Genomic DNA, 23172 nt, shown 5'->3' with positions numbered 1-23172 from the left:
GCTGGAAATACTGTAGGAGGTGACCGACGACGTTTTGGGGTTGTAGACCGAAACGGTGGGCGTTTTGTGTTTTTTTCCAAGTCGGCAAAGGCCCTCACCGCGTTGCCCTGGGCTCGGCTGCAGCGGGAAGCTACCTCGCTGAGCTCCACCCGCGGGGTGCGGCTTCCGCGCTTCAAATTCGGGGACTGACCGTTCTCGCCCAGTCATCGGCCTCCTTTCCGCCCCGCCCCTTGGCGCTGTCCAATCCGAGGCCAGCCCTGAGGCCCCGCCCCGTCGCTCGTGCCGCGAACGGACGTAAAACCCAGGGCGCGCGGTGCGGCCAGTCTAGGTAGCCGCGGGTGCAGCGGGGGGTTTGCGCACGCGCGCTTGCTGCGCTACCAGGCCGCCGCCTGCCTCCGCGCCTTTGCGTACAGCTCTGGGCTCCCGCTGCTCGAGTGGCGGGCCTGGTGAGGAGGGGTTTCCTGTGTCCGGAGTGCGGTTCGGCCGGGGGCGTGCGGACTCGCTTTCCGCACGCATTCCGGCTGGCGGGCCGCTTGGGCAGTGGCTGTTGGGCGGGGGCCGGAGGCCGGGGGGTGGGGGTGAGTGTGGGGCTGGGGGGTCGGGGGGCCGGGGGGCCGGGGACCGGGGGGCCGGCTCCGTCCGCTCCTTGGTACCAGCCGGGCCGCCGCGCCGCACCCCGCGCGGTGAGTGCAACCCCGCGCCTCTGAGAGATTGGCTCTTACAGCGATGGACTTGGAGTTTGGGGGTCACGTCCTCGTATTCTCCCCCCGGCCCCGCTTCCCAAGGATGCGCTTCGCTGTGGAGGTTCCTCTCTGCAGAGCGCTCTGGACCGGCGGCGTTGGCTCCGTGTGCGCCGGCACAGGGTTCTGTTTCTCCGTTTGGTCCCGAGCTGACCCGCGAAGGAGCATCGTCAACTAAACGTAGAGGCTCCGCCCGAGGCACCCGGTGCTTCGCTGCTCGTTTTGGTTGCTGCTCGGCCCTTCCCATTTACCCCCGGACCTTCCTTGCCTTCCTTGCATCTGATTTCTTTATGGACAAACAAACCCTAAGGGAAGACCCTGTTTAATGTCACTTGTACTTTTGATTTCTCTTCATTACAGACTCTGTTTAATAAAACATGAGGTCCCTTTCGAGGCAGTCGTTTGGAGCACAGCTGTTTTTATGAAAGTATTTCCATTTGCTGCTACCATTTTGAGGTCATTCGACTGGAGTTTTTACTGCTCCGAAATCAGTCTTTTCACCGAATTTCCGTTTTGTGATCAAAGTTTACGGTAAGCTTTGAAAAGTAATATGTTAAATGCCTATCTAATTATAGATTATTTCGTAGCACGCTGAGAGTTAATGATGAATGTTAGGGGAGCTTAACAGCCTGTGCTTTTGAATGTGGTTAATTATATGTGTAGACAATTAATGACTAAGGTAAGTGATACTTTATACATCCAGGAATGTAACTAAAGCAGTTAAATACTAGTAAGTTCAAGTGTAAAATTTTGAGGTTACTGCTTTAAGGAAATAGCAAGAGAAATCCTGGACATGGCTCTTGAGTTCAGATATAGTAAAAGAAAAGATCATGTTGTATTCTTTTCACTTTAGGAGGAGGGGTGGGAATTGCAATATAGAGGGAATTTAGGGAATTTTTCCTTCTTAGGAGAACTTTAGGAATGTGGTATGTCCATGGATGGTTTATTTATTTACTTACATTTATTTTTTAACATGGATGGTTTAAACAAGTGTAATCCTCATTGGAAATGAGAGACTAGCTGTTGGATGACATCTTCCACTGGCTTGTATTGCTACTGCACCTATGGCCAAGCTCCATTTCAGCTCTTAATACTGTCATAATTAACAGGGATTGTAATTGATAAGGGTCATCTGCTCTCTGAAGGGCGCTGCTTTATATTTGCATTTTCAGTGATAAGCAGAATGTGTTTCATGGTTTGTGTTTGGTAAAGATTGTTGTGTGAATATTTGCTTACTATCTGAATTTTCTAGGATTTCACTCTAAACAGGAATAAATCCTTGAAAATTTGATGCATGTTTTAATGTGGTTTACGTGTCTGTAAATGAATAAATAATTAACCGGATTGGACGTGGGAAGGCTAGTTGGAAGACTTGTGTAATAGTTGAGAATAAAAAGTGATAGGTGGTAGGCATTGGCAATATAGAAGTGGATCTCAGCTCCAGAGATCTATTTGGAGTTAGAGGCATTAGAATTTAATAACTAGGGGCACCTGGATGGCTTAGTTGGTTAAATGTCTGTCTTTGGCTTGGGTCATGATCCTGAAGTCCTGGGATCGAGCCCCACATTGGGCTTCCTGCTCAGCGGAGAGCCTGCATCTTCACCCTCTGCCCCTCATCCTGCTTGTGCTCTCTCTTTTTCTCTCTAATAAAGAAGTAAAATCTTTAAAAAAAAAAAATTGATAACTAATGGAGAGAACAAGAGAAATGGTCCTAAGTGCCTGGCTTGCGTAACAAGAGAATAGGGATAACATAGGTCAAACTAAAGAGCCGGTAGAGAAAAGCAAATGAGTTTGGTTTTATATTTGTTAGCTTTGCATCACTTGAGAGTGTGTTGGGGTAGGGTAGATGTCAGAGAGCCATTTAGAAATCGTCCAGAGCTCAGAGTTCTGAGCTGAAGTTGATTTGAAAATGAGGAAGATGGCATTGGTGCAGAGGAAAGACTACTCTGGGGCGGACTTGCCTGGCCATAAATTCTCTGCGTCCACATGTGCTGTGTGGCCTGGAAATTTTCTCATAATTCCCTCTCTTGGCCTCAGTTTCTTCATAGTGAAGATAATAGCTACCTTGCAGATTTGATGGAGGGATTAGAGAAATGTATATAAAATGCTTAGTGCATTATTTGATAATAGTGTAGACACCATAGGTCAGCTAGATAGCTAGGGAGTATAGATTATTTCTTTCAACTCCCTTTTTTTGTTCAATTCATAGTCCCAGTTCTGTATCAGCTACTGGGAATATATGGGTGAACAAGTTTGAAATGTCTCAAAGGTATGGATATTCTAAAGTCAAAAGATGTTGGGGCACCTGGTGACTCCTTTAGTTAAGTGTCTGACTCTTGATCTCAGCTTAGATACTGATCTCAGGGTCATGAGTTCAAGCCCCTCCACACCCAGTGTGGAGCCTACTTAAAAAAAAAAAAAAGAAATCAATGTCATAAAGTCAAAGATGTTGAAGATGCTGTCAGTCATTCATAAATATTTCATAAATATGTGCTAGGCATTACAAGTGTTAGGTAAGAGTGATGGACAGATAGGCAAGGCCTGTGCTCTCAGGGAGCAATCTTTTCAGTGGGGGAAGAAAAATACAAAAATAGTGATTTGCTGGAAGAAATTAAAACAATTGTGGGACTATATTTGATTAATGATGAAGAATCACCTGTCTTAAAAGGTAACATTTAAATTAAGGTGAATGTTAGGAAGGAGCTAGCTGGTGCTGAGATCTAACAAAGTACTCTAGGCCCCACGGTAGGGATGAGGCTTGGATGTTACAGGAACAGAGACACCAGTATGTGGTGAGTCATGAGCCTCAAGGATGTGTTTGGAATATAGACCTGTTTTGCCCTCTGGACCAGGCTCTACTAGTAGATCTGTTTGATTTGGTGTTTCTTACCGAATTGAAATGTGTTCAGGTGGGGTCTGTAACTTCCAGTTGCTTTCCACTTAACAGTCCTGTTGTCTTACAGTCTTTGTGCCTGAAAGCATTTGAGTTTGAGATCCCTACTTAAGAGAGTGTAAGATGTATGGTACATGACAGAAGATCTGAGATCAGAATCCTGGGTATCCCTACTATGTAAGGAACACATAGAGGAAAAAGATATCAAGTAAGATATAGAAGTCCTAGTTTGGATTCTTCTAAGACACTTGGCTGTGAAGGGGAGGCGAGAAAGTGGTGGCAGGAAGTATAACTGAAGGATGGGAACAGGTCTCCTACTTCCTCCATCTTAATATGGGATGGTTTTGAACATATTTATAGAAATCCAGAAAATGAAATAGAAATACTAAAAAGAAAATGCTGGGATATGATCTGAGGGAAGGGTGCTTATATGATAGTTGGTGCTAAATTTGCTGTGTATTATACATAGTTTGGAGACATTCAGGAAATTTATTGAGAATCTATTCTGGACAAGTCCCTGCTTAGGTAGAAATCCAGTGGTAAAATAGGCCAAGTCCTTGCCCTCATGAAGCTTACATTCTAATATGGAGAAAAAACAGTTAAACAGTTGAATTATATAGCATACTGGATGGTGGTCAGCACCACAGAAAAAAGAAAACAGGGTAAGGAAGTAGGAGTCGATGAGGAGGTTGGTGAGGGAGACCAGACAGGTAAGTGGACTTTTATCAAGACCTGAAAAAAGTGAAGGGGCAAGGTGTGAGGCTATCTGGGGCATCAGTGCGCTGGGCAGAGGTTAGAGCCAGGGCACAGTCCCTTCAGGCCGGTGCTCTGGCACGTTGTGGGGATAGCAGGGAGGTGAGGATGGAGAGGATGGAGCAAGCAAGGCAGTAGGAGGGGCAAGGGATAAGGGCAGTAGGAGATGAGATCAGATTATTCAGCCCCTTGTTGGCTATTGGAAGCATTGACTTTTAGTCTGAACGAGGTGGGAAGGAGGGAGGATGGAGAGGATGGAGCAAGCAAGGCAGTAGGAGGGGCAAGGGATAAGGGCAGTAGGAGATGAGATCAGATTATTCAGCCCCTTGTTGGCTATTAGAAGCATTGACTTTTAGTCTGAACGAGGTGGGAAACCCGTGGAGGGTTTTGAGCTAAGGGGTGACAATATTTGACTTATTTAACAGGGATAATTTTAGTGTGTGCAGAATAGACTAGGGGAGGAAGAGTGGAGGTGTGGAGATAGTTGTAAGTCTCTTGTAGTGAGTATCCAGGCAGGAGGTGGTGGTGGCTTGACCAAGGCGGTAGCAGTGGAAGTAGTGAGAAAGCACAGGTTCTGGTTATATTATCAGGTACAGACATCAGGATTTGCTTAGGGATTGCTTTTAGTGGGTGTTTGGGGGAAGGGTGGTACTTAGTAATCACTATGGTTTTTGGTTTTAGCAACTAGAGAATGGAATTGTCATTTTCTCTGTGGAGAACTCTGAATATCAAGCAGGCTTTCTTAAAGGGGTTGGAATGAGATCACATCAAAATTCAGGTGTAGGAGTCTATTAGATATCTAAGTGAAAATGTCTAGAAGGTAGTTGTATATCTGAGGTTCAGGGGAGAGGCCCAGACTGGAGATAGAAGTTTCATGTTGTATTTAAAACTGAAGCTGAGGGCAATCACCCAGAGAGGGAGAGTCAGTCAAAGGGATCCAGGAGCATGCCCTGAAACCCTCACTGTGTGGAGGTCTAGGAGATGATGAACCAGTCAAGGAGAAGGAAAAGAAGCATCTGGGGAGGTTGGAGAACCCAGACAGTTGTGTCTTGGAAAACAGTGAAGAAAGTAGCTCTTTGAGGAAGGAGTACAAATTCCATATGGGCATGTGCTCGCTCTCTCTCGCTCTCTCTCGCTCTCTCTGTCTCTCTCTCATGAATAAATGAATAAAATCTTTAAAAAATTCCATATGGTTAGGTCAAAGAAAACGGGACTGAAAATTGACTGTGGGATTATGGGGTTTGGCAATAGGGAGCTCAGTGGTGATTGTGACAAGCATTTGGATGGGGTGGTGGGACAAGAGCCAGCTTGGAGTGGACCCAGGAGATGACAGGAGTGGAATTAGATGCCTATAGTGATTCCTTTTGGTATCCCTTTTGGTAAAGGGAGTGTAGAGAGAATGAGGAACAGGGAATGAGAGAGGGGAAGGCTTTTTAAAAGATGAGGAACTAACCGCATGCTGGTGGAAGTGGCTGCACAGAGATTTGACAGTAGTTAGGAGGAGGACCAGTTGCTGGAATGGATGTCGCTGCATTGGTGACAGGGGTGGGATCAATTGGAGGTGGAGAGGGGAGCTTCCCATGGGAGCATGGATATTTCAGAGTCAAATAAGATTTATAGCTCTCTCTGTTGTCTTACAACATTTTCTACTTTATAGAGTAATTAAGTTAGCCCAGTTCCCCCAAAACCTATACTTGGGAGCATCTGTCATTGGCCCCAGCCTAGTCCATCATTGTCCTCTATCTCACCAGTTGTGGTAGCTCTTTGAATATCCTTCCAGGTGTTAGTCCCTCTCCCTTTCTCTGCTAGGGTCAGTCCTTCCCTGGGTTGTAGAATACAGTCCGTACTTCCTAATATACCTTTTAAGGTCTTTAGAATCAGACTCCATGGTGTCATTCACCGTGTTATTTTGTACACCCAACCATAGTGCCAGAACACGTTGGAGCACTTGGCTATTGCCACCACACACTTAGTGCTTAGAGCGGATTTTGGAATCAGACCTGGGTTTGAATTTTACTAATTGTGCAATGTTGGGTAAATTTAGCTAATTTAGTCTGTTTGTTTCTTTTTTCATAAAATGGGATAAGGGATCCCTGGGTGGCGCAGCGGTTTGGCGCCTGCCTTTGGCCCAGGGCACGATCCTGGAGACCCGGGATCGAGTCCCGCATCAGACTCCCGGTGCATGGAGCCTGCTTCTCTCTCTGCCTGTGTCTCTGCCTCTCTCTCTCTGTGACTATCATAAATAAATAAAAATTTAAAAATAAAATAAAATAAAATAAAATGGGATAAATGAGTTAAGGTAGTGGGTATGCAATAAATCTTAATTCTCTTCTACCTTTGCTCATGTTTACTTGTCATTGTTAAAAGGCCTCTCATGTCATACTTGGCCTATAAAAGTTCTCTCTTTTTTTTTTTTTTTTAAAGATTTTATTTATTCATGACAGACACAGAGAGAGAGGCAGAGACACAGGCAGAGGGAGAAGCAGGCTCCATGCACGGAGCCTGACGTGGGACTTGATCCCGGGTCTCCAGGATCACACCCTGGGCTGAAGGTGGCGCTAAACTGTTGGGCCACCAGGGCTGCCCAGTTCTACTCATTGTTGAATGAGCAAGGCCAATACCCATTTATTGAGCCTTTTGTGATTAATTTTTTTTACTGAGTTCCATATAGCCCTTACGTGATAAACAATCTGAAACATTTCAGAGATTACATATCCTAAGTACTGTGATCAGGGTTAAGTAGAACCAATATAGGCTGGGGGAATCTCTCAATACAGATTCAGTGCCGGTGTTTTCTAGAGTTAGTCCTTTGTATACCACGCTGACCATTTTTGCCTGGTCTGTGTGCCAGCTATACTTTATTTAACTTACATTTTTCCTTCAGTGGACTTCTTTTTAAACTAATATTTACTCATCCTTAACAATATCTGAAATCAGGAGCTAGATTTTGCTGGTTCACTTTTTTTTCTATTCTATGTTAGAATGAGTACCTCATTCTAGGTAGACTTTTAAGTTCATCCTGAAATCATCTGTATGTTCTTCAGTGTTGGGTCTTCTTTGTTTCTTTACTACATAAGTGTGGCAATTGATATTCTTTACTATAGCAAACCAGGAGCAAATTAAGCTGTGTTGTATTTTGTTATGTTTATTTTAATTATAAAAAGATAGTTTGGCATTTATAGTCTCAGCTATGAAGTAGCAAAGTATTCTGGAAATTACTTTACCTCTCAAGGCTTGCTGATTTTATCCCCTTTGTGCTGTTCCAAAAAAAATGATTTTCCCCTAAGATTTATTAGCTTTCTAAGATTTATGAAACTTTTAATCATTTGAAAAGGTTTTGTAGTAATATTTGATTTTTTAAAAAAACTTACTATTTCAGTGTGATGGAAAATTTTCGAGGAATAGCCGAAGAGTCAATTCCAAGCTTTTTAACCAACTCATTACTTGGTAATAGTGAGATTTTGGAAAATGTCACTCTTTCTTCAAATCTTGGCTTGCCTGTTGCCGTTTCAACACTTGCTAGGAATAGATCCGGCACTGACAACAGGTAAGAATTGCTTGAACAGATGGCTTTTTGGTAAAATCTAGAAAGCCTGTAACATTGATACTTCCGTAAAAATTTCTCAGGCAAGGGGTGCCTGGGTGGCTCGATTGGTTAAGTGTCCAACTTTTGGTTTCAGCTCAGGTCATGATCTCAGGATCCTGGGATTGAGCCCCGTGTTGGGCTCCACTCAGTGGGGAGTCGTTTTGGGGATTCTCTCCTTTTCCCCTTCACCCCTGCTTGCTTGCATGGGTACATGTGTATAAATTCTCTCTCTCTCTTTCTCTCAAATAAGTGAATTTAAAAAAAATTTCTCCGCCAAGCTTGAGCTTTTGCTTTATGTATATTGTATATATATGATCTCTCTATATACATGTATATTATATATATTCACGTATATAATTATTGTAAAAGATTTCATGTTTCCCTATTCCATTGCTTTAATCTGTAGTGGGTGGGTGGATTTGGAACTGAGTACCAGTGACCTTTTGGTCTGCTAATTGTTTTCTCTGTTCATAGTGTTTGGATTTTGTATTAGTTCAGTCTTATTGGTGGCTAGTAATTTGAGTTGCATCTCCATATATGATGTGCACAGTTCATCCATCTTGTATTATGTGTAAAGTTTGCTCATACTTAAATAATCTAACTACTTTTCTGTCTTCCTTTCAACCTAAACATTTGGTAAGAAGCATTGTCTTTATCTTTGGAATGAAGGAGTTAACTCTAAAAACTTTTAGCTTTGAGGTTTCTGTGACTTTTAATACATATACATTTCAAAAAAAAAAATACATATACATTTCATTCCTGATACATAGATTTTCAGTGCTTTGCACATGAGATGATGGTTTTGAACACCGAGGGCCCTATGTTTTTATCCACTAGTAGTTGGTTTTATAGTCATGTGGCCGTAATGTCATGGTGAATTTTAAATATGTATTATTTAATCATTAACAAATTTTTTTTGTGTGTAGGTATCCTGATACAGAGGCTTCTTATTTAGTAGAAGGGAGGTTTTCTGTTCCATCTGAGTCCTCTCCCAGTAGCCAGAGTGAAGCTGAACCAAGAGAGAAGTTACACCTTAGCTTTCAGGATGATGAGTAAGTTCATATCTTGTTTTGTTTTTGCCATGTTAAAAGTAGGTCTTAATCTTGCGGGAAATGAAAGTGTGACTGTGTCTCTGAATAATTCTAAATATAAGAATCTTGAAGAGTTTTCTTTATATGATCTTGATCAAAAACCTTTTTTAGCTTTTCAAAATATTTTTCTCATTCCAAAAGTAATAGAAGCTCATTTTATTTTTATTTATTTTTTTTAGAAGCTCATTTTAAAAAGCAGAAAATACAGAGACCTATCAGGAAGACCATAAGTCTGTAATATTACTAACTAGAAAATAGTCTTCAGGCACCTGACTGGCTTAGTCTGTAGAGCATGCAACTCTTGATCTCAGGGTTTTGAGGCCCATGTTGGGTGTAGAGATTACTTAAATATAAGATCTTAAAAAAATGAGAGAATAGCCATTGATTATCTATAGTCCCAGTCTGCTTTCTTTCATTTTTTTTTAAGATTTTATTTTATTAGAGCGAAAACAGGAGCAGGAGAGGGGCAGAGGGACAAGAAACAGATGCCCTGCTCAGCGCCAGGCCTGAAATGGGTCCATGATCCCATGAACTTTATGCTCCCACTAAAAGATGTACATGAGCATGCCTACTTTTTGGAGCCCTCCCTAGCATTTGGTGGTATTTTTATTCCTTGCTTTTAGAAGTAAAAAAATTGGTACACATGCATAAATGCATAGAAGAAAATCTGGAAGGCTGTATACCAAAATGTAAATAAATGGTAGTTATCTCTTGCTGGTGGTATTTTAGGTATTCTAAAGTTTTCTTTGTTTGAATTCATAATGGAGTGTTTATGGAATTGAACATACTTTAATGTTTATTCATTACTTACAGTTTTGTTGTGAATTTGCTTCTTGGTAACATTTGGATGCTTTCTGTATATTAAAGATGTTAACTTTTTGAAAACTCATTGATTCCTTGTGTATTTTTGACCGAGTACCTACTGTGTGCTGGTACTTCTCTTAAGTACTTGAGAAATACTGGAACAGATGTTAAACAAAAAGACATTAAAAATGTATCCGTTTTATAGTATACTTGAAGGGAAAAGTGCTAGAAAAGAACATGATAAGGAGGATAATTCGGTGAGCTGAAGGGAGTGGTCAGTATGGGCCTCATTGAGGAGGTGTAAAATATGAGCAAAGACTTGAAGGAGGCCTACGGCACCTGGGTGGCTTAGTCAGTTAAGCCTCTGCCTTTGGCTCGGGTCATGATCCCAGGGTCCTGGGATCGAGTCCTGCATGGGCTCCCTGCTCCACAGGGGGACTGCTTCTCCCTCTCCCTCTGCTGCTCCCCCTGCTTTTGTATACTCACTCTCTCCCTCTCTCTCAAATAAATAAAATGTTAAAAAGACTTGAAGGAGACAGCCATGTAGACGTTAGGATGAAGAGGATTTTAGGTGGAGGCTGCACTAAGGTAGGAGCATAGCAGAAACCTGTGTTCAAATAGCAGAAAGGAGGCTGCCATGGAGTGAGCAAGGATTTTGAAAGGTGGAAACCATTAGAGGGTTATGTCTTCAAAGTTTCACTCTGGCTACAGTAAATAGATTGATCGGAGGCAAACCTGTTAGCAGAAAGACCACTTAGGAGGCTAGATTATCAAAGGGGTGGGGTAGTTGGAGAGGAGCACCAGAGCGCCATGTTGGGGCACTTCCATGTTTAGCTGGGAGGGGAGGGATGGATATAGAGATTGAGGATTAGCGGCTGGAGCCAGGAAGAAAACTGTCTCGGAAGCCACAGAAAGAACTTATGTAAAAGAAGAGACAGGATCCAATGTGCTCAATAAAATGAGGTCTAGGAAGTGACAATTGGAGTTAGTGTAGGTTAGGTTGTTGGTAATCCTGACAAGTGGTTTTGGTGGAAGGAGGAAGAGGCATAGTAGCATAGGAGAGTGAGTTTAGGAGCGAATGGGGGTGAGTATTCGAGATGGTGAGTTTGCTGCCAAATGGGTCTTTTGTGGTGGGAGAAGTTACTGCATGTTTACATGGTCATAGGAATGATCTGGAAAAGGAAAATCTGATTATGTAAAAGAAGGGAATTGGCGGAGCAACACCTTTACAAAAATAGGAGAAGCGGGGATCCAGTGTGCTGTGGAAGGAAATGACTGTAGAGGGAGGACTGTGGATAATTTCTCTGTGTTAGCAGGTGGGAAGGCAGAGTGTGTGGGTGCATGTGGTGTTAAGAAGCTGGGAAAGTTGCCTTTTCAGGGTTCAGGGTCTCAGTGCAGTAGGAGCCATGACATCCACTCAGGGTAGAGGAGAAGGGAGGTGTAGATGGTCATGGGCCTGTAGGAGAGTGAGCGGAGAGGGAAATAGTGGCATGTCAGCATGAGGAGTCAGTCCCACTTGAGGGTCGTGTCATGGATCTAGTGTGATTGTGATGTTTTCTCCAACCCCATTCAGCTGTAGGGGTTGCTGGCAAGGTATGAGGAGAGAGCTGGCTTTAACTAGGCTTGTGGTTTGATGAAAGCAGTGAGGGATGAGGAAGTTGAGGGTGTGTGAAGATCGGCCATGAGGTTTAGGTTAAGGAAGAGGCGAGGATAGCAGAAGGGCGAGGGAGTGTGAGATGTGGTTGTAGGAGTGGATTGGGGGCTTGGGTTGCATCAAAGGATTACAGAGTTGAGGTATTAAGGCAGATGACATAAGGGGGTGATAGGTGACTCCCAAGCTAGGGGGCTTTAGTAAAGGTGATCTGGAAGTTGTACTGAGGGGACATGCTGATGGAGACTCATATTCCATCTCCATGCCCAGTGATTCCAAGGCTGTGGGAGAGACGGACAATCTCCATTTGCCAGTGTTTAAGGGGGTCATTGTCCTCATAGGACATCCTAATTTTTCCTGGAGAGATGAAGTGAAAGGGACTTCAAATGGCAGCAGTAAGGAGTCCTGGGCTTGGTGAAGGGCATCATGAAGTTGGTCCCACCAAACTGATGTTGGCAATGAGACAGGAGACATGGGGGAGACAGGAGGAGAATATTGGAAGTAACCTCTTCACTCTTTGATGAGGATTAGGAGATCTGGGACGTGGTCTTGTCTCTTGCTGTTAATGGAAGATAAGAGACCTGGTAGGGTGGCCTAGATGCTCTGTACTGGTGGCCTCACTCTAGACTTTCATTGGGTAGAGGCAAGTGCTTTGGGGCTATTCCTTGCCTGCATTGAGTAGTCTGAAGATCGGGGTTGTTAGTCTGAGAGCCAGGACTTCCTGTGGCTGCTGTCATGGTGGGTGCACAGCCTGCAGGGGCATGTTCTTAGTCCATATGTGAAGGATGGCTTCTGTGGCTCCTTCTAGGGGAGGCTGGAATTTATGTTTTAATAATACCCTTATTCTAACTTTGGAATCAATGAATATTTTAGCTGAGGATAGGATTCAAAGATGAAAGTAACTTTCACAAAAATAAAAAACTTTCACAAAATTTTGAAGGCATTGTTACATAGTGTGAGAAGCCTGATGTCATTTTGGTACTTGACCATTTGTAAATGAAATTTTTTCTCCCTGGAAATTCTCAGAATCTTTCTGAGTCTGGGTGGTTATGCCCCACCTCAACTAAATGCTAATTGGCATCAATCCTGATATATATATTTTAAGATTTTATTTATTCACGAGAGACCCAGGGAGAGAGGCAGAGACACAGGCAGAGGGAGAAGCAGGCTCCTCTCAGGGAGCCCAATGTGGGATCGATCCAGGATCCCAGGATCACGACCTGAGCCAAAGGCAGACACTTAACCACTGAGCCAGTCAGGCTTCCCCAATCCAGAGATTTGTGTCCTTTCATTCTAGATAGGACACAAGTAATAATAATAATTATTATTACTTTGGTAATTTTTTATTTTTCTTTATGAGATTATGGTTTTGGATTGCATGGGTTGGTCTATTGTTTTTTTCCCTTTTTTGTTATTTTATTTTTTTAAATATATATATTTTTATTGAAGTTCGATTTGCCAACATATAACACCCAATGCTCATCCCATCAAGTGCCCCCCTCACTGCCCCCAGTCACCCCATCCCCCTTCCTACCACCCCTTCCACTACCTCTTGTTCATTTCCCAGAGTTAGGAGTCTTTCATGTTTTGTCACCCTAATTTTTCCCCACTCATTTTGTCTTTCCCGTATAATCCCTTTCACTATTTTTATATTCCCCGTGTGAGTGAAACCACATAATGATTGGTTTTGTTTTGTTTCAGTGCAAATAGACAATGTTCTAAATAAAGTTCCTAATTTTTTTTCCCCTACCCTTCTATTAAATCATTTGGCAGTCATAATTTTGAGAGCTCTTTTTTCTGGTCTTTTTTTTTTTTTTTAATTTTAATTTTATTTTTTATAATGGCTCCTTTTTGTGGGTGTAATAGCTACTTCAATGTTTTCTGAGAATTCTAATTGAGATTTTTTGAAGTTCTATAAATTATTATTGTCTCTGGGATTGTTTACTTTGTTCATCTTTATTTTTATCCTCCAAGCTGCTGCTTCTCCGTCATTTGATTTATGGCTGTCTCTTAGGTTGCTAGTGCAGGCTCGCAGGTATCCGGGTCTCATTTCTGTTAGGTCCTCATGTGAGCTGGGCAATTTTCCTGGATGGCTTCGTCTTAGGGTGAGCAGGCTGAGGAGCCTTCCATTCATGCTAGGTGTTTAATGCTGCTACCACCACCATAGTTTCACTCTGCACAGCCAGTTCTATGCCTTTTCTGGCAAAGAACCTTCCTAGGTGTGTAGCATCATGTTGACTCTGCTGTTTTGTTTGTATGGGTTGGGGAGCAGGAGTGGAATATTGCCCAGCATGGGCATCTGACAGACTTTAACTCAGCCTCTCCCTCTGGACTCCCTTCTGCCTTCTCTTCTACTGTAGTCAGGAAACATTTCTGCAGTTCTTCCTAGCAAATTTGTTTTCTGCTTCCAGGCCCTTTTGTTCTTGTTCTGGGCCACAACTTTCATTTCTTCTACATAACCCATCTGCTTTTCAGATTTTAGAATCTGAGATAAGCTTGGCTAGGATTGGTGGCTCTCATCCAGATTGCTTCACTTTTATAGATGTCCTTACTGTCATTTTCATGCACTCCTAGAAGTTACTTTTGTCACTTTTTTTTTTTAAGATTTTATTTATTCATTCTTGAGAGACACAGAGAGAGGCAGAGGGAGAAGCAGGCTCCCTGCAGGGAGCCTGATGTGGGACTCAATCTTGGGACTCCGGGATCATGCCCTGAGCCAAAGGCAGACGTTCAACTGCTGAGCCACCCAGGCATCCCACTTTTGTCACTTTTACTTGAAGGTTATTTTACCTACTATTTGACTTAGTTTGAAGAATTTTGATGGGCTAATGAAAATAAGTGATAGATATGTATAGTTTTGAGGAAGTGGATTTAGGGGGAGGCGGTTAATATAACTGGCTGTGTTATCATAAAGTTCTAATGGTCACACTACAGTTGACCCTTGAACTGCATGGGTCCACTTATATGCAGATCTGTTTCAATAAGTATATTGTACTATAAATGTATTTTCTTTATAATTTTCTTAATAGATTTTCTTTTCTCTAACTTTATTATAAGAATATTGTATATAATACATATACAAAGTGTGGGTTAATTGCATATATTACATGTAAGGCTTCTAGTTAACAGTAGTTGAATTCAGTAGTTAAGTTTTGGGGGAGTCAAAAGTTAGACATGGATTTCTAATTATGCAGGAGGTCGGTGTTCCTAACCCCCATCTTGTTCAAGGGTAAAGCGCACATGCTCTTCTTGGAGTGAGGGGGCCTTTAAAATATAAAATTAAGGGATCCCTGGGTGGCACAGCAGTTTAGCGCCTGCCTTTGGCCCAGGGTGCGATCCTGGAGACCCGGGATCGAATCCCACGTCGGGCTCCCAGTGCATGGAGCCTGCTTCTCCCTCTGCCTGTGTCTCTGCCTCTCTCTCTCTCTCTCTCTGACTATCATAAAAAAAAAATTTAAAATTAACCTAAATGTCATGACTTGTTTTTTATTTCATGTCACCATCTTGCCTTCCCCACCACCTTTTTTTTTTTTTTCGTATGACACATAGGGATTTTTATGATCTTTCTTTTCCCCTTCAGATTATTTTTATTTATTTGAAATATAATTGACATATAACCTTGTTAGTTTTAGTTGTACAGTGTAATGATTCAATATTTGTATATACTATGAAATGATCAACACAAGTCCAGTTAATATCTGTCACCTTACATAATTACAGAAATTTTTTTTCTTGTGATGAGAACTCTTTAGATTTACTACTCTCTTAAGAACTTTCAAATTTGCAATACAGTGTTATTACCTGTAGTCACCATGCTATACATTATATCCACGTGACTTAGTTATATCTGAAAGTTTGTACCTTTTGACTCTCTTTACCCATTTCTCCTACCCCTGGTCCCCCACCTCTGGGAACCATTAATCTATTTTCTGTAGCTATAAGCTTAGCTTTTTGCTTTTATTTTTAGGTTTTACATATAAATGAGGTTATGTGGTATTTGTCTTCTCTTATTGTAACACCCTTAAAATCCATCCATGGTATTACAAATGGCAAGACTTCCTTCTTTTTTTTTTATGGCTGAACAGTACCCCATTATGTATATATACAACATTTTTTTCATTCATCTATCAGTGGACACTTAGGTTGTTTCCGTCTTGATTATTGTAAATAATGCTGCAGTGTGGGGATCCCTGGGTGGCTCAGCGGTTTAATGCCTGCCTTTGGCCCAGGGCGCAACCCTGGAGTCCCGGGATCGAGTCCCGTGTCGGGCTCCTGGCATGGAGCCTGCTTCTCCCTCCTCCTGTGTCTCTGCCTCTCTCTCTCTCTGTCTATCATATGTAAATAAATAAATAAATAAATAAATAAATCTTTAAAAAAAATAATGCTGCAGTGAACATGGGTACCATATATCTTTTTGAGTTAGTATTTTAGTTTTCTTTGGATAAATACCCTAAAGTGGGATTGCTGGATCATGTGGTAGTTTTATTTTTAATTTTTAAAGAACCTCCATTTGTTTTCCATAGTGACTGCAACAGTTTACATTCCCAGTGTACATTTCCCCCAGCAGTGCACATCCTCACAAACACTTGTTATTTCTTGTCTTTTTTTCGTTTTTTAAAGATTTTATTTATTTGTTCATGAGAGAGACAGTGACGCAGAGACACAGGCAGAGGGAGAAGCAGGCTCCCTGTGGGGAGCCCGATGTGGGACTCCATCCCAGGACTCTGGGATCACGACCTGAGCCAAAGGCAGACGCGCAACCACTGAGCCACCCAGGTGTCTCTATTTCTTGTCTTTTGATAATAGTTATTATAGGGTGCCTGGTTGGCTCAGTCAGTTAAGCATCTGCCTTCTGCTCGAGTCATGACCCTGGGGCCCTAGAATTGAACCTCCATGTCATTGTGCTCCCTGCTGAGTGGGGAGCCTGCTTCTCCCTCTGCCTGCCACTCTGCCTGCTTGTGTTCCCTCTCTCAGTTAAATAAATAAAATATTAAAAAAGAAAGTTATTATAACAGGTACTAGGTGATGTCTCATTGTGGTACTGATTTGCATTTCCTTGATGATTAGTGATGAAGATCTTTTCCTGTACCTGTTGGTTATCTGTATGTCTTTGGAAAAATATTTTCAAATCCACCCATTTTTTAATCATATTGTTTGCTTGGTTTTTTGTTTTGTTTTTGTTTTTTTTTTTTTTGTTTTGTTTTTTTTTGTTTTTTGTTTTAGTTGTTGAGTTGTAGGAGTTCTTTATATATTTTGGATATTATCCCTTTATTAGATATGATTTACAGTTCTTTTCTCCCATGCTATAGATTACCCTTTCATTTTGTCAGTTTCTTTGTTGTACATACCCCCCCCCACACCTCTTTTTCTCTCTTCTCTATCATACAACTTTGTATCCATTTATAGTCTTTCCACCTATCCCTACCTTCTGTTTTAATCAGCTTCTGTTTCTGATGAAACTTTTCTTTATCCACCTGTGAATGCACCTTTGGATTGAGCTGTTGGTGGTGGCTTTCTGTGTATTACAGTCCCAATACAGAGATGGAGAAACTGGGAGGTAAATTAGAGTGGGGAGTTGCCTCAGCACAGAGGGTTAGCACTTGGAATATATGGGAGGACTGTCGTCTTTTCATCCATCATAGTCAGATTTAAGCCTGGCCCTAGGTATCAGTGTGTCAGATGATGAATTTATTACATCTAGAGGGCTTTCTTTAAAAAGCTTATACTCCTCCTCTTGCTGGTCAAAGGCTTTGGAGCTGCATTAGACACCCAAAAGCTTTTGCAGAAGATTGGGAGGAAAATTGCCTTTAAGGAAAAACATTGTCATCCATATATAAAACAACAAAGATACAAAAATGGGGACAGGCCAGTGGCAGAGGCTAAAAGTAAAACTTTTAAAGCATTTAATAATTCAGAGAATCCGCTTTTTGGCAAATATGCTCATATCCTTTTAAGTCTATTGTTTTTAGAAAGCTGAGTTTTTCTCCACGTGTGATAGATTCAGAGATACTTAGTTAGGAAAGAAAAAAACCTTTTTATCACTTGAAAGGCAGAATAGCAATGTGATGATGTATTTGATTTTGGTAGACCGTGTATATCTGGATCCAAAATGGTGTGCAGTTCCCAGGGCCCCTGCAGTGGAGCCAATTTCAGTTTCTGGGTGGTCCTAGAAATTTTTCTTTTCACTGTATTCATTTTTTTTCTTTTTCAGAGATTAAATACATAACTGGCTAATCAATATTTTATTTATTTGTTTTCTGATAAGTTCTATCTCTAAGAAAAAAAATCCTATAGAGGGTAAACATTTGTCAGATGCTGCTCTTGGAGAGTCTTCTTTGCAAAGTGATATAACAAGAACAGGAGAGGAGCAAGCTACAACTGCAAAACCCTTGCAGAGCCAAGATCCTTATGATAGGATTTCACCATTGGAACAAATGCAAGGTACTGAACTTGTAGAAATTACTTCCTAATGTATATATTTAAATTTCCTTTCTCATTTGTCTATCTTTGGTGTTTATCTTAAGCTATGATACGGTAAACTGAAAACACTTATGGTTTGGCAATTACCTGTTAATATTTTTACAGGAAAAGGTCTCTTGGGTAATCTTCTAATTGTCTTCACTGATTAAGGTTTCCTTTCCTTTGGAAACCATGCTGTCAGGTGGCCACAGCACACATTGTGTTCAAGACATATCTTTCACATCCTCACCCCACCAATCAATTTATATTACTACTAGTCATTTTTGTTCCTAAATTTAATTTTATATAAGTTGGTGAATTATAAATTCTAAAAAAAATTGTTTATAAGAAAACCAAGTTGAATGCTTTGGAGTCATTTTGAACAATTGCTATCAAATTGGATCTGGCAAAGAAACTATAAAAATAGGGATTCCTGGATGGCTCAGTGGTTGAGCATCTGCCTTTGGCTCAGGGTGTGACTTTGGGGTCCTGGGATTGAGTCCTGCATCAGGCTCCCTGCATGGAACCTGCTTCTCCCTCTATGTCTCTGTCTCTTTCTCTGTGTCTCTCATGAATACATAAAATCTACTAAAAAAAGAAAGAAACTATGGGAATGAGGGGGAAATGTAAATTGTAAAAAAAAAAAAAAAATCTGCTTTCTGATTGCTTCTAAGTACTCTATATTCAGAGAAATTATCAGATAAATTAAAGCTAGGTATTTTAAACTATGTATTGTATTTTTATGTAGTGAAGATAGCATATCATTCCAAACTTTGTGGTTTAGTACTTATGCCCATGTTATAGGATTGATGAGTGGAAGGTACTTTTGTATGTTTGTTAAAAATCTTTCTTTTTTTTTTTTTTAAGATTTTATTTATTTATTCATGAGAGAGGCAGAGACATAGGCAGAGGGAGAAGCAGGCTCCATGCAGGAAGCCCAATGTGGGACTCGATCCTGGGACTCCAGGATCACGCCCTGAGCCAAAGGCAGATGCTCAACCACTGAGCCACCCAAGCATCCCTGTTTGTTAAAAATCTTAATGGGTGTTTGTATTTCTCTTGATGAAAAGTGTCAAATATGTATAAACATAGTGAGAATGGCATTAATTCCTCACACTTAAAAACAACAAAAGAAAAAATTGGTAAATTGGACTTCATTGAAATTAAACTCTTGTGCCTCAAAAGACTTCAAAACAGTGAAGAGGCAGCACAAAGATGGAAGAGAATATTTGCAAATCACATATATGGTAAGGGACTGGCATCCAGAATACGTGTCTTACGATTCAATAAAACAAAAAGACCAAAAACCAATACTGTATAACAGACAAAGGATTTCAATGGACATTTGTCTAAAGAAGTTGTAAAATGGCCAGTGAACACATGAAATGATTTTAACATCTTTAGTCATCAGGGAAATACACATCAAAACCATGAGATAATTACTTTGCACCTACTATAATAGGGATAATCAAAGAGATGGAAAATAGCAAGTGTTGGTGAGGATATGGAGAAATTAAAACTCTCATCTGGTGCTGGTGGGCATGTAAAATGATGTAGTTGCTTTGAAAGTAGTTTGACAGTTCTTCAAAACGTTAAATGTAGCACTATCATATTAGCCAGCAGTTCTAGTACTAGGTGTATACCCAAGAGAAATGGAAAATATGTCCAACCAAATCCTTGAACATGAATATTCATCGCAGCAGTAATCACAATAGCAAAAGAGTGGGAACAACTCAAATTTCCATCAACTGATGACTGGATAAACAATATATAGTGTGTCCATACAGTGGAGTATTACTGAGCCATAAAAAGGAATGAAGTATTGATATGTACTGTAATATGGATGAATTTTGAAAACATTAAGCTAAGTGAAGGAAGACAGATACAAAAGGCCATGTGTTGGGCAGCCCCAGTGGCGCAGCGGTTTAGCGCTGCCTGCAGCCTGGAGTGTGATCTTGGAGACCCGGGATCGAGTCCCACGTCGGGCTTCCTGCGTGGAGCCTGCTTCTCCTTCTGCTTGTGTCTCTGCCTCTCTCTCTCCCTCTCTCTCTGAATGAATGAATGAATAAATGAATGAATGAATGAATAAATAATAAATCTTAAAAAAAAAAAAAAGCCATGTGTTGTAAGACTCATTCACAGACATCTGTAGACTATGAATCAACAAAATCCATAGAGTCAGTAGATTAGTGGTCCCCAGGGGAAGGGGAGAGTGGGGAGTGACTGCTAGTGGTATAGTGTTTCTTTCTGGAGTGATGAAAATACAACCTTGAGAATATACTAAAAACCACTGAATTGTATGCTTTAGGGAGGTGGTGATTTCACGCTAGGCAAATTTTATTTCTTTAAAAAAAAACTCCTACTTACCGACAATGTCAGTTAGTATAAGATTTACTTCATACTTGCTTTATCCCTTCTTTTTTTTTTATTACTTTTTTCTGGTATTTTAAAATTCCTAATTCATTTTATTCCTAGATATTTTAGACAAATAGACATTTGCTTATATAACCACAGTTATTTTTTTTCCCTTTTTTTTTTTAAGGTTTTATTTATTTATTCATGACAGACACAGAGAGAAAGAGGCAGAAACACAGGCAGAGGGAGAAGCAGGCTACATGCAGGGAGCCTGATGTGGGACTTGATCCCGGGTCTCCAGGATCACACCCTGGGCTGAAGGCGGCGCTAAACCACTGAGCCACTGGGGCTGCCCCCACAGTTCCGTTAATATTGCTAACATACTTAACAGTTCTTTTATTATCATATAACACTCTAGTCCATATTCATTTTACTAATTATCTGGGTTGGTTTGCTTGAATTGGAGTCCAGAGAAGATTATCTTATGGTACATTATTTATTGTATGTCCTAAGTGCCTGTGAAAAAAGCTTGGTCAGTCACCTGTAGATTGTCTCATGATTTGTCATCCTGTAAATTGTCCCATGATTTGGATTTGTCTATATGCTTAGGCATGGCTGTCATTTTTCTTGTTTTTCTTTTCCCTCTATAAAGCAAAAGTTAGCTTTAAAGTCTTGATTCATAGTCAAGTTTTTTTTTGAGGGGAGGGGGGCAAATGTATAATTTTTCATACTTTCCAACCCTGACAGTTTAACTGACCCGTGGTAAGTTCCTATACTATCATTTAAAAGTGCTCTATTCTGCTTAACGGGAAAATATGTTTAGTTCATTAATTTGCTATTTTTAGGGATTGTTGGGTATTTAGTTGATAAAATAATTTTTTTCTCAAACAGATTCACCTGTTGATGTTTGTTTACAATCATGGTTGAAGAATAAGGACAACAAGGTAATCTTTCATATATTATCAATTTCTGGAGTGTTATTGAGAGAGTACAAGGTCCTGTTTCACAGATGCAGGTGTTAGATAGTAGTAATATTAGTTAAAGTCTTGTACTTTAAATAGCAGAAATCCATGTTACTGCTTCAAGTAACCAGGACATGAGAGCAGTCCTGGTCCAGGGTTTCATGTGTCATCAGGACTTTGCCACCTTTGCTCTACTTCACCCCTTGCTGGCTGCCTCTAAAATAATGGCTCTGGGAGGGAAAGGGTTTCTCTCTGTTTCATTTATTTTATCTTGGGTGCCTGGCACATGGTTGGTACTCAGTAATTGATTAAGAGGTATCTTCACTTGTGGGCAATCCAAGGCTACATTCTTAATATTCGTGATAAAAAGAAGACTGTGATCTTCCTTTGAGAGTAAATTAAAAAAAGAAAGAAAAGGATGACAACTATAAGGAGCTCAGTAGGGTCCTATGTTCTTCTCTATGTTAAGTCACTGTTCCAAGGGGTAAGTTGGAATAGAATACTGTTTGTTGAGCCTGGACTCAGGCTGCTTCTGTGTGTGTTTACACACAGATTGGAGTGCAGCTGACAACCCCCCTCCCCCAGGTCCACATGATGTAAAAAGAGATGAGCTCCTCAAAGGAAAAGATGCTTAGCAGAGCAGTAGTTCGTGTCCAACACAAACCATTGGCAGGAATTTCAAGTCTGGAGTCTTGTATTTATATTTTATAAACAAAGAGGTCTAAAGAGTTATTTCTCTGTGCTACAGGTTGGCAATCCGTACCTTATTGTCCAAATCCGATCTGCCCATTTCTGTAAAGTTTTGTTGTAACACAGCCATACCCATTGTTTAGGGCTGCTTTGTGCTATGATAGCCGAGTTGAGAATTTGTGACAGAGACTGTAAGGCAGACAAAACCCGAAATCTTGCTAGCTGACTCTACAGAAAATGTTTGCTGACCCCTGCTCTATACACTTGCTACTTGTATTAACAAACTTTCAAATTTGAGAGGTGCCTTTTAAAGGAAATTCAGGTGTAGTCAAATTGAAATTAAGTCAGAAAGCATGATTTCTTGAACATTTAGAATGCCATAGTTTCTCAAGGGAAAGAACATAACTTATCTTCATGGTAGGAAATTTGTTTTTTAGGATGGCTGAAGAATTGACTTCCAAAAAGTATTAAAAGCCACTGATAGTAAGGGAGGGACCATAACACTGGAAAGCAGCAAAGCAAGTATAGAAACATGAGATACTTGATAAAAGGGAGATGATAAAGTAAGAGCAAGAGGAAAAAAAAATGTTAGGAAACATAGACCAGAGGGAGCTATTACTGCATTTGACGTGTGTGTGTGTGTGTGTGTGTGTGTGTGTGTGTGTGTGTTGGTGAGCATAAATCTAATTTTAAAGATGGCCATGTCTGACATATATTTAATATGATTGTGAAATAAAATTGACACATAGAAGGCAATGTTCTCTTTTATTCTGGGCCTTGAATGCCCTTAATAAACTGCTGTGTGCTCTTAGGATTATGTGGTCCCTGGGTTGAGGAACAGGAAACTCAGCAATGCCATCGTAAGTTGCAGAGTCCAACTTGGCTGTTACCTTCACTTCCTACCCCAAGCCTTGTATTGTTCAAATTCACTTGGGTATTAGTATACTAACTATATGACTAGGTCTTTTGAGCTTGTGCATACAATATGAGATATTAAATTTTACTAATGTCTCAGTGAGTGGATCAGGAGAGGAGGGTGGCATGGGGTCAAGGAGAGTTACTGATACACATAAAACAGGTAGACCTTTGTTGCCTAAGTTGTGAATTACAAATACTGAGCACATTAGTGGTCCTTTTTGCAACCTTGTACTGTGGTCTTCAGAGTAGTGAGTTTGCTTCTGTTACTTG

General features: G+C 40.9%; 1 protein-coding gene across 10 annotated transcripts in view; it reads left to right on the top strand.

The window, feature by feature from the left end:
- Positions 1-315: 315 nt before the first annotated feature.
- CEP192 (centrosomal protein 192) overlaps positions 316-23172 on the top strand; it is a 157517-nt gene continuing 134660 nt past the window's right edge. For 9 of the 10 annotated variants that reach the window (XR_012032232.1, XM_072828633.1, XM_072828630.1 and 6 more), the window contains exons 1-6: positions 316-446; positions 1101-1271; positions 7766-7933; positions 8899-9024; positions 17784-17959; positions 21224-21276. Coding sequence is in view for 9 of the 10 variants with exons in the window: in XM_072828633.1 (XP_072684734.1) it covers positions 1162-1271; positions 7766-7933; positions 8899-9024; positions 17784-17959; positions 21224-21276 (633 nt within the window). In the remaining variant the exon portion in view is untranslated. Of the gene's footprint in view, positions 447-626; positions 921-1100; positions 1272-7765; positions 7934-8898; positions 9025-17783; positions 17960-21223; positions 21277-23172 lie in introns of those variants that run through there. The other variant, XM_072828628.1, reaches the window with a different exon arrangement.

The sequence above is a fragment of the Canis lupus genome, chromosome 6 (genome assembly GCF_048164855.1).
Source record: "Canis lupus baileyi chromosome 6, mCanLup2.hap1, whole genome shotgun sequence".
In the NCBI taxonomy this organism is placed as follows: domain Eukaryota; kingdom Metazoa; phylum Chordata; class Mammalia; order Carnivora; family Canidae; genus Canis; species Canis lupus.
This window is presented reverse-complemented; position numbering and strand designations above follow the sequence as displayed.